Source organism: Ovis aries, chromosome 2, assembly GCF_016772045.2.
Source record: "Ovis aries strain OAR_USU_Benz2616 breed Rambouillet chromosome 2, ARS-UI_Ramb_v3.0, whole genome shotgun sequence".
In the NCBI taxonomy this organism is placed as follows: Eukaryota; Metazoa; Chordata; class Mammalia; order Artiodactyla; family Bovidae; genus Ovis; species Ovis aries.
In genome coordinates this window covers 14,011,382-14,025,007 of record NC_056055.1, presented here as the reverse complement: position 1 = coordinate 14,025,007, position 13,626 = coordinate 14,011,382, and the positions used below count along the sequence as shown (strand labels likewise).

The window sequence follows — 13,626 nt, the reverse complement described above, 5'->3', positions numbered from 1 at the left end:
GCCACATTAATAAGTGATGAATATAACAATGGGTACTTAAGTTATGTTCGTTATATGATGGGTACTTAGGGCTCTCTCTGCTTTTGACTGCACTTAAAATTTCAATTAATAAAAACTGGAGGGAAAGTAGGCAGAATTGAATGAAGACTATACATCCCGCAACTGCTCACCAGCAGCAACAGACTTCAGCTAATTCACAGCGAAATGGAAGACGGAACGTTCATTTCCACTTAGGGAGGAAAGGCAAGGGGGACTTCCATGGACGTGTTCTCCCTTGTTCCACTGAGTTGAGCTCAGAAGAGGAAGTGGGTATGGGAGACAACCTCATCAAGGCCAGCGGAGCAAGGAGCCGAACACAATGAGAAAAATAGAACCCAACTAAAAAACAGGCAAATGGGAGAGGGGTTCAGGATTGGGAACTCATGTACACCCGTGGCTGATTCATGTCAATGTATGGCAAAACCAATATGGTATTGTAAAGCAAAATAAAGTAAAAATAAAAATTAAAAAAAAAAAAAACAGGCAAACATCATAGAACACAGCATACCAGGAAGAAATGCATGTATGGTCCATAAACACAGGCAAAGATCCTCAACCTATCAACAACTGGGAAGAAGTGAAGACTACAGTGAGTTCCCACTAACTCCCGCAAGACTGGTAAAATAAAACAGAAAAGCTGCCCAACGCCCAGGGCTGAAGAATGGATTAGCAGACGCTTTTATGTACTGCAGGGACTCTGGAAAACAATTTCATATGATCTTAAAAGGCCCTGCCTGCCACCCTCCCAGCGACGGGTATATACCCAGGAGAGATGCTGGCTTGCAAACGTGCACCAGGAGACCAATTTCAGGAGATTCAAAGCGCCATTTTTTCCCCTAATAGCTCCAAACTGAAAACATCCCAAATGTCCACCGACAAAGCATAAATATATTCGGGTATATTCATGTAGCACAGCAAGAAGTCCAGCCATCTCATCAATATGGATAAACTTCAGACAGAATATTGAGTGAAAAATCCATATACTATAAAGTTCACAAACATGCAGGATGAACAGTCTGTCTTTTAGGGAAACACACATATGAGGCAAACCCATCAAAAAAGGAATGAGATAAACTTCAGGGGTGGGGGAAGGGAGGGCAATTAGGAACGTGGGTGGGGGATTAACAGCACTGGTGAGGCTCTTTGTTCTTAAGCTGGGTGGTAGGTACACGGATGTTTGTTACATTAATTTTTTTAGTATTTATTTATTTACTTATTTGGCAGCACGGGTCTTAGTTGCGACACGTGGGATTGTCCATCTTCACTGCAGGACATGTGGGATCTAGTTTTCCGACCGGGGATGGAACCTGGGCCCCCTGCATTGGGAGTGTGGAGTCTTAGCCACTGGACCACCAGGGAAGTCCCTACTTTTCTTTAAAACCAGTCATATTACAAATATTCTTTTGATTCTGTATTTCATCATTAAAAGATTTAAAGACTGACTGGACAGAGGACTTGCCAACACTGAGCAACTCTGACAAAAGACCAGACAACCTGGGAGAAGGATTAGCCAAAAAAGGAAGAGTCCCAGGTAAGAGGAGCCAGGATGCCAAGAACAATACCCCGAGGGGTGGGTGGAGGACATCCAAGTCTCTGCCATCGGTGAACGGCAAGGCCATCGGTGAACGGCAGGGCAGTTAGGAAGGCCCAGACACGAATAAAAGTCTGTAACTCGGATGAATGGGTCAACAAACTGTGGCGTGTCTGCACACCGGAATACCATTCAGCCTTTAAAAAGCTGACCCATGCTACCACTTGGATGGACCTTGAAGACATTATGCTAAGTGAAAGAAGCCAGACGCAAAGGACAAGGACGGTATGACTCCACTTACGAGAGGGAGCTGGGGGAGTCAGATTCACAGAGACAGAAAGCAGATTAGAGGCTGCCAGGGGCTACGGGGAAGGGGGAATGGGGAGTTCGAGCTTACTGGACATGGTTTTAGTTGGGGATGATGAAAATGTTCTGGAGATGAACAGCGGCGGTCTTGCATAACAATGTGCACATACTTTGAAGTATACACCTAAAAATGGTTAAAATGGTCAATTGTATGCTACTTACGTATTATCACAGTTTTAAAAATCCATATTTCAAAGAAGGTGCAGCTGAGCAAGCAAGCTGGAAGGATAAAGGAGAGATGCTACCAAGCCTACCTCAAGCCCCTTGAACACACATAAGACATGACACAGATGACAACAGCGTTCAGGCATGAAGTGGGCATGGAAGAGACACCACAGAGCCAACAGAGGCTGACCCTGCAGGCACCCGAGGAACCAGGCGGTCCACATCCTCCTGGCAGGGCCAGCTTCCCTGGGCGAGTCTGCCCCTGGGACCCGGCTCAGTGCCGGGAAACAAAGACACTCCAGATGACCCCATGGATGGCACAGGTCCCTGGGGATGTCACCTTCCAGTTCACAACTTCTAGAAGGAAATGCTGGGCACTCAACCAACTGGGACACTGGGGGAAAGAACCTACAAGACATGCTGAGAAATGGTAGACAGAACCCAAATGCCAGAGATGCTGTAAAGCAAAGAGGTTCAGCACAGGCAGGGCAATTTACAGCATGAAATTCTAATCTGTCAAATTACAAAAGATTCTGACCTTCCCTCGGAGTTCTGGAGAGCACACCTTTCATGGGCTAGGGGTAGAGCACTAAAGAATGGGTCAGGAAACCCAGATTCAATTCTGGCTCCACCCTACTTACAGCGGAGTGGCCTGGAGACCTGCGTAAAGGGGATAATAACACCTTCCCAGATGGCAGCAATTAAGGGAAGTAACACAGATTCTGTGAGCCTGGGGGGGTAGGCGAGCCAACAGGCAAGATACCAGGTGCTGTGACTGACAACCTTCAACCCCAAGAGACAGGTAGGAACAGGTATTATTATACACATACACAAACTTCTGTAAGTAATTCAGAATAAGCCGAAAAGAAGGCACCAAACTGGGTGAAAAGTATGTCTGGAAGGCTTGGATAAGAGGAAAAAAGGTTTTTTTTAAATAAAAAAAGGATATAAAAGGCTGCACACCATGTTTATAAACAGGGATGCAAAAGCGCAAAGATTGAAGGGAGGGGTGAAACCAACCAGTCGCTATGCAGCAGGATGGGAATATATAAAATGTTTCTCTCTAGGATAATTTTAGTGTTGTTCTATTAAACACTCTTTTAAAATGTAGCCTATTTCCAAACTCAGCCTTGAAGAATTATGGGCCTCAAACCAGAAAGCGCTCTGGTTGAAACCACACTCACCCAGTATGACTTACAGGTGTGAATCCCATGCATGGGAACCCCAAGTGGCCTGGAAAGGGGGCCACCGTTCTGAGGCTCAGGGTCCCCATCAATCCTGGGGCAGGCTCCACCCACCCCTACTCCTCCCAGACCCAGTCCTGGTCAGACGACCTTCCCCGACACAAACCTCTTCTAGCCCAAAGCTAGAGTCTGCCTTAATATGTGACACCGGTGGGGTTTTTTCAGTCAGTCTCTTGGGCCTTGATTCTCCCCTCTCACAAATAAGGTATAAGAACAGTGACCACCGAAAGAGGTTTGGTGAGGATTCAACAGTCACTTAAGCACTTAGCACAGTATCAGCACACTGTGATCCCCTGACTCTTACCAGCTTGAGACCCTCCTCTGTGCTTCAGAGGTTGCTCACTCACTCCTTCAAGATTTGGGGGCTTAGCCGGCGCTCACAATCATCCCTAGTCACAAGGAGCTGGAAGCCCAGCCAGTAGGGTTTCCTGGCTCCCATCCTCCCTGCATCTGCACCTGCTGCTTCATCCACTGCAATGCCTTCTGAGCAACTCTTAACAGCGGAACCTCCTAGGCAACCTTCCGGACAACTCAGTGTCACTCGGGGCATCGAACCTTCTCCAAATCCAGCCCACGGTTCCATCGCTCACCCCCTCGCCACCCCTCATGGGGTTCCGAGTTATCTCCTGACACTGTCTCCCACCTTCTAGACTGGAACTCTCTCCCCAGTCCTGTACCCCTCCCAATGCTTCATGCAGGGTAAGTGCACAACCAGTCCTGGGTGACTGAAAACACTGTGGCCAAACAAAAGCATTGTGGGGAACAAAAATAAGCCAGAAATTAAAATCAAGTGGGACTAGTGAGATACATCCACTGTCGAGAGAAGCCGAAGAGGCTGCAGAATGAGATGAGAGACCCTAGGGCAGAGGAGGCAGCCCTGGGATTGCTATAGGATTACCCACCCACCTATGCCAGATCAGCCCCAGCTGGGAGCAGGGCCTAAGCTCCCTGGGCAGGTGAGAGCCTCCCCAAAACAGGTGTCCAGAACACAAGCCCTCAGATGCAAGGGGAGTCTGTGGCCACATCAATGGGACTGCTAAGCTACCAGAAAGCAGAGGTGATTGGTGGGGAAGGGCTCCAAGGATGAGGACCCCACTCCTTAGCCAGGCTTTAGGTAGCATACAGCTCAGATGGCCACAGGGAGCTCCCCACCCCAGCTAAGGATCCCAGGGGCTGTAAAGTAGTGGGGGCAGAAGGGTCTCATCCTAAAGAGGCCCAAACTTGGGGTCTAGATCCCTATTCAATTTGCTATAGAGGTGGGGAAAGAGATTTTACTGTTATCAACCCATATAAATTCATCATTTTAAATAACATATTCTGAACTAAAAACAAAGAGAAAAGTACAGATGGACACACACACACACACACACACACACCACAGTTTTAAAAGTGGTTATCTCTGATGAGATTTTAGATGTTTTTAACTTCTCCTCCATCTCTATATTTTCTAATCTTTCTGCTGCCAACGTGTTCTCCTGTGAAATGCAAGTGGGGGAGGAAAACACATGCCAACCACCAAAAAAAAAAAAAACCCCACCAACATGAATCAGCAGCTGACCCTGCCTGCAAGCAGCTGCCATGGGCCCGAGGAGGAAGCCCCAGTGCAAAGAACCAGATTCCTGCAGAAGAAACACTCTGGGCAGCGTGGAGGAGGCTGGAGACAGGAGTCAGGCCATAGAGAAGGATGGGACACGGGTTTTGAGGACAAGTTGTGGGTGGAGGATTTCTGCAGTGATGGAGTGGAGTTTTTTCTAAGTCCCTACACAAGAATGTAGGAGAAAGGCTATCTCCCCGTATCACGGACCTGACCCCTACCACAATCTTTTGTTGTTTCAGAATTAAACAGACCTGCGCCTTCATCCACAACAGTGCACTAGGGACAGAACTCAATGAGACTATGCACGTGAAAGCTCTTAACCAGTTAATATTTGTTTTGTCCTGGACTTGCACAGGGTCATGTTCCTGGTGCTGGAGAGGCTTGCAGACACCCCCACCCTGCATATTAACGGCAAGTGAGGAACCGGAGTTAAGAGAGGGCACCTCTGTCCCACTTGGGATGGTCACCATCCACCTCTCCTGCCTTCTCCCCTTCCCCACCTGCCCTCCTTTGAAAACAAAGATATGTTTTAAAAATACATAAACCCATGACACACTTATCCGAGGGCCCCCATGGCCTCATTCATAGTCCAGGATGAGTTCGAGCGGGGTAAGCCCTGGAGGGCCGCCTTGAGCCATTACCAGCCCTCACAAGGAAGAAAAAGCAAGCCACCTGAAGTCTGGGAGAAGGCAGGGTGTTCATGGCATCAGGGACCTCAGGAGTGGGTGGAGATGAGGAGCTGCCTTCTCACGGGTCTTATGTGGTCCTCCATTTCTTCCCACACCTGAGAGTGAAGATACCCCTGTCCTCCAAGTTAGACCCCACTCCTCACTTCCCTCACACTCAATCAACAGCCCCACCTTGGGGAACACACCAGCACTCAGTCCCTTCTCCACCCCAGGCCCTCATCACCCCTCACCTGGATTACTGCAACAGCGGAATTGTCTCCAGAGCGGGAATGGTCTCCATTCCCTCTCCCAGCCCAGCCTGCACTCCGGGGTGGCAAAGATGGGCTCCCTACAGTGCAGGTGTGAGCCTGCCAACCCCCAGCTTGGAGGCTGCTGCTCCCATCCTCACTGTCTGAAGCCCCTTTTAATGCACAGTGCGGCTGCCCTCTGCTGTCTCAGTTCAGAGCCAGTGTTTTTCAAAGGGTGTGAAGGGGACCACTGTGTCGGAATCGCACGCCCAAGGTACCGATTCGAAGTCCAGCTTCCTAAACTAATCAGAAATTCTGGAGGTGAGCTCTGCACAGCTGAACTGGAGTCAAGAAAATCCCAGATGCACTCTTTGTGTACACTGAAGTTAGAAAACGCTTTTGCTGGAGTTTCCCGTTGTTTGTAAATGCCGAGAACATATCTGGCCCCCTGCCATGATGCTATGTTAGGACTCGGGCCAGCCACCTTACTGCTGATCCAACACATCTCCAAAGGCGAGACTGGTTCCCAAAGATGCACCTGACACCTCCTCACCGAGTGACCAAGGGAGTCACTTTATATCCCCAGGCCTCTGTGTCCCATACATACGATGGGTGGATATGTGTTGTCTAGGGTCCCTTACGATCTTCATGCTGTATCATGTATGTTCTGTTAGGTCTGAGGCTCCAGTCCTGAAATTCTAAGGACTGGCATTTTTCTTTCTACTTCGGAGTGTAAGTGGGGCGTGAAAAGTGAAAGTGTCAGTAGCTTAGTCCGACTCTTTGCAACCCCATGGACTATTGCCCACCACACTCCTCTGTCCATGGGATTCTCCAGGCAAGGACACCAGAGTGGGCTGCCCTTCACTCTTCCAGATCTTCCTGACCCAGGGTTTGAACCTAGATCTCCTGCACTATAGATGGATTCATTACCATTTGAGCCACTGTGTGGGAGGGGGTGGGGCGGGTAGCATTCTTTTCTCATTCAAAGTTAAACTTTATATTATAAAGTATCGCTCTTACTACACCCAGTTTCCAATTTACAATAAGGGAGAGCCAAGCAATTAGCCTTCCTGGCACGGCTTTTTTTTTTTGCCAAGCCATGCAGCTTATGGGATCTTAGTTCCCTGACCAGGGATCAAACCCAGGCCCTTGGCAGTGAAAGCGCAGAGTTCTAACCACTGAACCACCAGGGATTCCCACCTTTTTTTTTTTTTTTTTAATGTTCATTCTAGAAAATTTCCCAATCCCTTTTCACAGGCCAAAGAGGAGGCACAGAGATGTGTGTAAGATGACAGCCTACCAGCAACCCTTCAGCACCCTGCTGCTTCCTAAGGCCTTTTCATATCCTTTTAGATGTATAATCCTCCCATTTTAAAGACCAGAAAATCGAGATTCAAGGATGGCACAGCCAGACTGCACAACTCAAATGTGCACCTTCCCACCCTGAAACTCTCCATGCTTGCCCTGTACCACCCAAGTCCACACTGAGCTCAGAGATGGTGAAAGCAACTGCGCCAAACCTCCCACTGGCCAACGGGGCATGCCCTGCAGGGCATGGGAGGGAGTGCTAACCAGCCAGCCACACCCCTTCCTGGCTCTCCACACAGAGCTGCTGGAAGCCTGCGCATGCAAGGGAGGGGGGAGACAGGGCTGAGCAACAGCCGCACGAGCAAAAGCGATGCCAGGGATTTAGTCAACAGAGAGCTAATATGAGTCAACAGCGGGTGCCGCTGCCAAACACACTAATGGGATCTTCAGCAGCATTAACAGAAGGGAAGAGTCTGGGGCAGGCCGAGGGAGTCCTGCCCTGCTCTGGCCAGACCACACCTGAGGGCTGGGCCTGGCAGGGCGGGGCCTCGGAGGGGGACGAACCTTCTGAGCCAGCACCCAGGTTTCTGAAGAGGAGTGGCTCTGGTGGGGCACTCTGGTCTGTATGGTGGGCCAACGCCTCCCCTGGGAGCTGGGTTGGCACAGGAAGCCCACTCCAGATTGCCCATTATAGATGGATTCTTTTTTTTCCCCAAAGATCCTGATGCACAGCAAAGGTTAAGAACACACAGGCATGCGAGAGGATGAGACCCACCACCTGGGGAAGGGGGCTCCAGGCTCCATCAGGGAAGCATCACTGGAGAAGACAATTACAGCTGCTTCTTCCTTTGTTATATATAACAGCGGGGCCGTGGCATGGCCAAGAAGTGGCTGACTCCCTGAAACAACAGGGAGTCTAAAAATGCATAAGGGGCACTGGATTTGAGATCCTAGAGCCACAAGCATCAAAGTCTCCAGGAAGTCCTCCTGATTCATCCATCCCCCAGCACCCTATCTGGTGAGCCTGTGAGCTCAGCATCACTTACAGTAAAAAGACACACTGCCACCTGTGTTTCTCAAGGGCTTCAAGGCCACGTCTCATTCACCTTTGGGTCCACAGCCCAGCGAAAAACCAAGGTGCCCCAGCACAATCCCACTGAGGGCCTTGTGTTTGAAACACTTCTGGAACACAGGCCTCCTGACGAGGGCTAATAAAACGGCTTATGACAATGCCTAAGCATGGTTAGTATGCTGAGCAGAGAATGCATGACGCTACCAACACCAGAGAGTTTTAATTACAAAAGAGCCATAGTTAGCCTGGCAAGTGTGCTTTGTGCCTGAGCAAGTGACTGGAGACAGAAAATCCAGCTTAGGGAGATGGCGGTCAAAGGTAAATCCGGTATACCAGGCCGCAAAGCCATCCCAGGGCCCAAGAAGCGGTAAAAATTCAGGAATGCAAGGGACGAGAAGCATGACCAGTGGGACTAAATGCCAAAAAAGGACAGTATAAAAAGTGAGCTTGGTGAAATGGGGCTGAGAAGAAGCACAGATGCTACAGCTTCATGGAGGCCGGGCTGCTTGGAGCCCATGCTGTACTGGCACTGAAACTCTGAGGATGACTGTGGGAGACTGTGATGCAGATCTAACAGTGAATAAATCTTTCAGTCAATGAGCTGTGCTTCCTGGTGAATTCTTCTCCATCTTTCCTCCCCAAGCAAGGGCACAGATGACCAAAGCCAACATTTGCTCTGGACCTGCCTAAAGGCAGCACATATACATTATATGCATGTCTATATAAATAAAATCGGAAGTTCACTAAATAACATCTTAAGGCATCCCATTGGACGTCCCTGGTGAATACAGTGGATAAGAATCCGCCTGCCAATGCAAGGAACACAAGTTCGATTCCTGGTCTGGGAAGATCCCACATGCTGCAGAGCAGCTAAACCGCTATGCCACAACTACTGCAGCCTGTGTGCCTAGGGCCTGTGCTCCCCAACAAGAGAAGCCACCGAAGCTAGAAGCCTGCACACCGCCAGTGAAGAGTAGCCCCCGCCCCCTACGGCTCTCTCTGCAACTAGGTAAAAACCCAAGCAGCAGGGAAGACCCAATGTAACCGAAAAATAAATAAATAAATAAATTTTCTTTTACAAAAAGGAAACAAATCTGCCATTGTAAGAAAACCTAGTGAATTCTTCTGTCAAGTAGCCTTTAATTAAGCGAAGAAACCTTTAGGATGCAAAACCTGCCTCTGCCATGCTGGGCCAGGGCTCCGCCAGCTGAGGTAAGTCAGCCTTCGCATCCCAACCTGTTCATCTGGGTACCTGTTTGGGTCTATTCACCACGCATGCATTTTTACTGGGTTTGCATTTTTCATCTCAGAGACACCACTTAAGCCTGTCGCAGAAACCTGACAAACGCAATACATTTCATAAACGAACCATCTCAGGGGAACAGACAAGAAAATCATCAGCAGTGAGCGTTGTCAAAGTTCCCAACCAGAGCATTCCTTTCGCAGATCTGAGATGCAGAACGCGCCACATCCTCTCCACACACCAGCTGCCCGCTCCAGAAGCAACCCACTCACCTCTCCTCCACTCGGCTGGGCCCGCCCCTCTCCCCTTTTTCAAGCCTCCTCTCCCAGCAGAATAAAAAGCTGGAGAGCCCAGTCTTGGAAAAACAGTAACATTTTAATACTATTTTAAAGACAACTGCTCTGAGCACTGGAATGTTGGCTCCTTTTCCATGAATAAAAAGGCCCCCGAAGGGTATTATCGTAACAAAATGATATCCTATGGAGAGCACCAGGAACCACAAAAATAAAATCGCCATAAACTGAAACTGTCTCAAAATTAAACCTAACACAAGGAAACATTAAACCGCAGGCCAGGCAGGCTCTGATTTTCCCATCTAAAACCCTTACAGGTTCCCAGCCAGTTCTTTCCTGACGTCCAATTTCCCCAACCCGAGAAGGTCTGAATGCTTTCTTTAGAAGTCCGGGTATGTTATTCCGCCCGCCCCGCTTGAAACCCTCGGGACGATCTGTAACATTCATCTAAAGCTCTATCATTTCTGTGTCCTCAGTCACACCCAAAGAATCCCAAAGGCAACGTCTGCCGCAGCGCCGGGTGCACAGTAGGCGCCCCATTAATGTGCGGATTCGATCTGATCAGATCTGGCCCCTTGGGCTAGAAAGACCCGCTGGTGGCCGGACGCCCTGGCGGGGACAGCAGCGCCAGCCGAGCTCTCCGCTGCAGGGGGCGGGGTGCAACCACCTGTGGGCGGGTGGCCCGGGCTGAGGCCGCGGCGCAGCCGCCCTGGGGTGCCTCCGCGGCTCCCTGCACAGACCCCGGGGAAAGTCCGGCGCCCCAGGCCCGGGGGCACCCGGGGTCCGACTCCCAGCGGCCCAGAAAGGAGCTCTGCCGCTGCAAAGTTGACCCGATCAGCGAGAGTCGATTCTCGAGTTAGCTCCCAAGTCGCCCAACCCCCTGTGAGGCAGCGGGCCAGAGGGGCTGTTTAGGATGGGATGAAGGGGTGGGGAGCGCCCAGATGGGGACTGGAAAGAGCAGAAATACTCCCCTGACTCCCTCCCAAACTTGGGGCACCTGCCGGCCAGGAGGCGAGCGGGCTTCTCCTCCCCTGCCTTGCCACCACGGCCTGGTGGCGAGTCTGTGGGGGCAAACGGGCTACCCCGGGGCAGCCCCGCCTTGTTTTGACATTCTCTAAACGACAGCCCAGCTCCAAGAAGGCCGCTGCAGGAACCTCAAAGACCTCAGGGGAACAACAGTCACCCGCGCCAAGGGGCGGGGACTTGGGACTTGAGGGGGCGCGGGCCAGGGATGGGGCCCCCCGGAAGAGAGCAGAATGGGGTGGCCAGAGAGGGAACCAGGACTAGGAGTGCGCGCAGAAGGGGGAGGGGATCCCGGAGAGGTACAAGGGGAGCGCCCCAGAGGGGAGCATCGGGGGAAGGGAACTGCCCCACGGGCCCCGGGGTGCCAGTGGCCCGGACCGGCTCCGTCACTCACCGGCAGGTCCACGCTCACTTCGGTACCGTCGAGCAGGAAGACGCGGCAGTAGAGGGTGGCCTTGGAGGCTCCGGCGGCAGAGATGTGCACGGCCGCGCCGCCCGTGAGCAGGGGCCCGCCGCCGGCCGGGAACACGCTGCCCCCGGGCGCGGCGGGCAGCGTGGAGACAGCGGCGGCCGGGCCCCCCCGCGGGCCCCCGTCGCGCTCGTCCCCCAGCCCGGCGGCCCCGCGCCCTGCCGCGCCCCGCGCGTAGCGCTGCATGGAGCGGCGGCCAAAGGTCCGGCGCAGAAACCGCAGCATCCTGGCTGGGGGCGTCCCCTGCCTCCGCCCCCTGCGCCGCTGCCGCTGCGCCGCCGCCCGGGAGTGCCCCGCGACGCCGTCAGTGCCAGCGCCCGCCCGCGCCTCCTCCCGCCGGCTGCGGCCCGGGGCTCGCTCCCGCCGAGGCCGAGGCCGCGCTCCGGGTGCCTGCGGGGCGCGCCGGCCGGGCCAGCGCCGACTGCGAGTGGCCGCGGGCGGGAGGGCGCGCTCGGGGCGGCCCGGCAGCCGTCCCGCCGCCGCCTCCGCCGCCACGCGCTCTGCCGGGCCGGCGGCCTGCGCTCACGGCCGAGGAGCCGCTGCCGACGGCCGGCCGCGGGCGGCCCGGGGGGCTGCGGGGGGCGCGGGGGCGGGCTGCCGGCTGCTCCCGCGCCGCGAGCCGGCCGAGGGCCAGCCGGAGCAGGGCGCCTGCGTGCTCCTGGCGCGCTCGCTCCCACTCGCCGCGCCCCGGACCGAGGAGGCCCCGCCGAGTACCCGCTCCCCAGGCGCCTTTTCCTGCGCCCGCAGCCCCCGCCTCCCACCTGGGAGGCTGCACCTCCAGCCGCCGCTGCCGCCGCCGCCGCCGCCGCCGCCGCCGGGACTGCAGCACGCCCTCCTCCCTCGGGGCTGCGCCGGGTATTTGCAAACCGAGTCTGTGCTGCCCCCTGCCGGCCCGAGCGCCCCCTGCTGCTGTAGGTGTGCTCACGTGTGTACACGTAGGTGAGCACACACGTGTTTCCGGCGCCTCGAGCCCTGAAGACGCCCGAGGGTCTCCCCTTGCCTAGTTTGTAAACCCAGGCTGCATGCCCTCAGGGGAGCTATGCCCGGGAGGCCGAGAGAAAAACGCAGGAAGCGGAGGCCCTGCTAGGCCCTCAGTTTCCCTTTCTGGAAAAGGATGGGGGTGGGGTGGACTAGGTAATCTACCAGGTCCCCACAACTTAAATTCTGTCAGTTTAAAATCTCAGAGCTGAAAGGGCCCTTTCTGCCATTCCAGTCCGATGGACACATTCCAGATAAGGAAATTGAGGCCAGGCTAGGAGAGGTGTACTTTTCCAATGGACTACGCAGAAAAACACCTTTCCTCAAGGAACTCGTGTCCAGTATGGAGGAAATGTGCGTGTGTGCGTGCGTGTGTGTTCAGTCGCTCAGTCCTGTCTCTTTGCCATCCACAGAGGCCCGCATAAATAGCCACAACTTATAAGAGTGAAGGCTGAAGAAGTTACTGAGGAGCGGAGCAGAACTGACACGTTAGGAGGTAGTCTATGAGGATACACGGAGAATATTGGAGGCAGAGGAAATGTTTATAAACAATGCTCCTCAGGTATACAATGCTCCCCAGGTTCAAGGACTGGTTCAAGGAGAAGTGGGTTGTCCAGTGTGGTTGAAGGAAGGTCAGGCCTCTTGAGAACAGCACTGCTTTTCTTCTGTGTGTGCCTGACACTGTGCTAAGCCCTTCTCATTCATCATCTCACTAAATCCTCAGGACAGCCTGGTTCCATAAATGGTTTTATCCCCATTGTACGGAGGAGGAAATTGAAGCTTAGAGAGCTTAAGAGACTTGCTCCAGATTTCATTTCAAATAGGGGCTCGTTTGCTGGGATTTAAAGCTGTTGCTCCTAACCACTGCCAGGCTGAGGCATGTGGCATGGTTTCTGAGAGACCTGGACAGAGGCAGTGGCCACAGCAAAGGGGAAAGAGAAAGAGAAGGATGAATTCAGGAGGTATTCCAAAATCGACATTTACTGAGGATTAGGCACTGTCTTAGGTGATTTCATGGATGGTATTTTCATTACCCTCATTCCAACCTTTCTAGATATTCTGTTTATCCCCCATTGACTTAGGTGGAGTTTGGGGCTTAGAGAAGTAACATCCTTGCCTGAGGTCTCAGAGCTCCTGAATGGCAGCAGCCAGTACCCTCCCCTGTGGCCTGATGTTTCTCTTATGACTCCACAGGGGTCTACCTGGTGACAGTGTATTCTGAGGGTGCACCTGCAATCAGCCTTCCAATATCCACTCTGCTCCTCTCCCCCCAAGACTTAATAGAATACTGTCAGCAAACGTGTTCAAAGGGGACCCAGTCTGCTTATGGTTTACAAGGGTAGCCCGTTTCCTACTCTATAGCCCAGAAGTGCTCTGGGAGA

At 52.8% G+C, this 13,626-nt stretch overlaps 1 protein-coding gene across 21 annotated transcripts in view; it reads right to left on the bottom strand.

The window, feature by feature from the left end:
* Positions 1 to 11,628, bottom strand: part of EPB41L4B (erythrocyte membrane protein band 4.1 like 4B) — a 143,685-nt gene extending 132,057 nt beyond the window's left edge. For all 21 annotated transcript variants that reach the window (XM_042242908.2, XM_042242911.2, XM_042242912.2 and 18 more), the window contains exon 1: positions 11,192 to 11,628. In XM_042242908.2, the coding sequence (XP_042098842.1) occupies positions 11,192 to 11,491 (300 nt within the window). In that variant the 5' untranslated portion in view covers positions 11,492 to 11,628. The remainder of the gene's footprint in view (positions 1 to 11,191) is intronic.
* Positions 11,629 to 13,626: the final 1,998 nt, after the last annotated feature.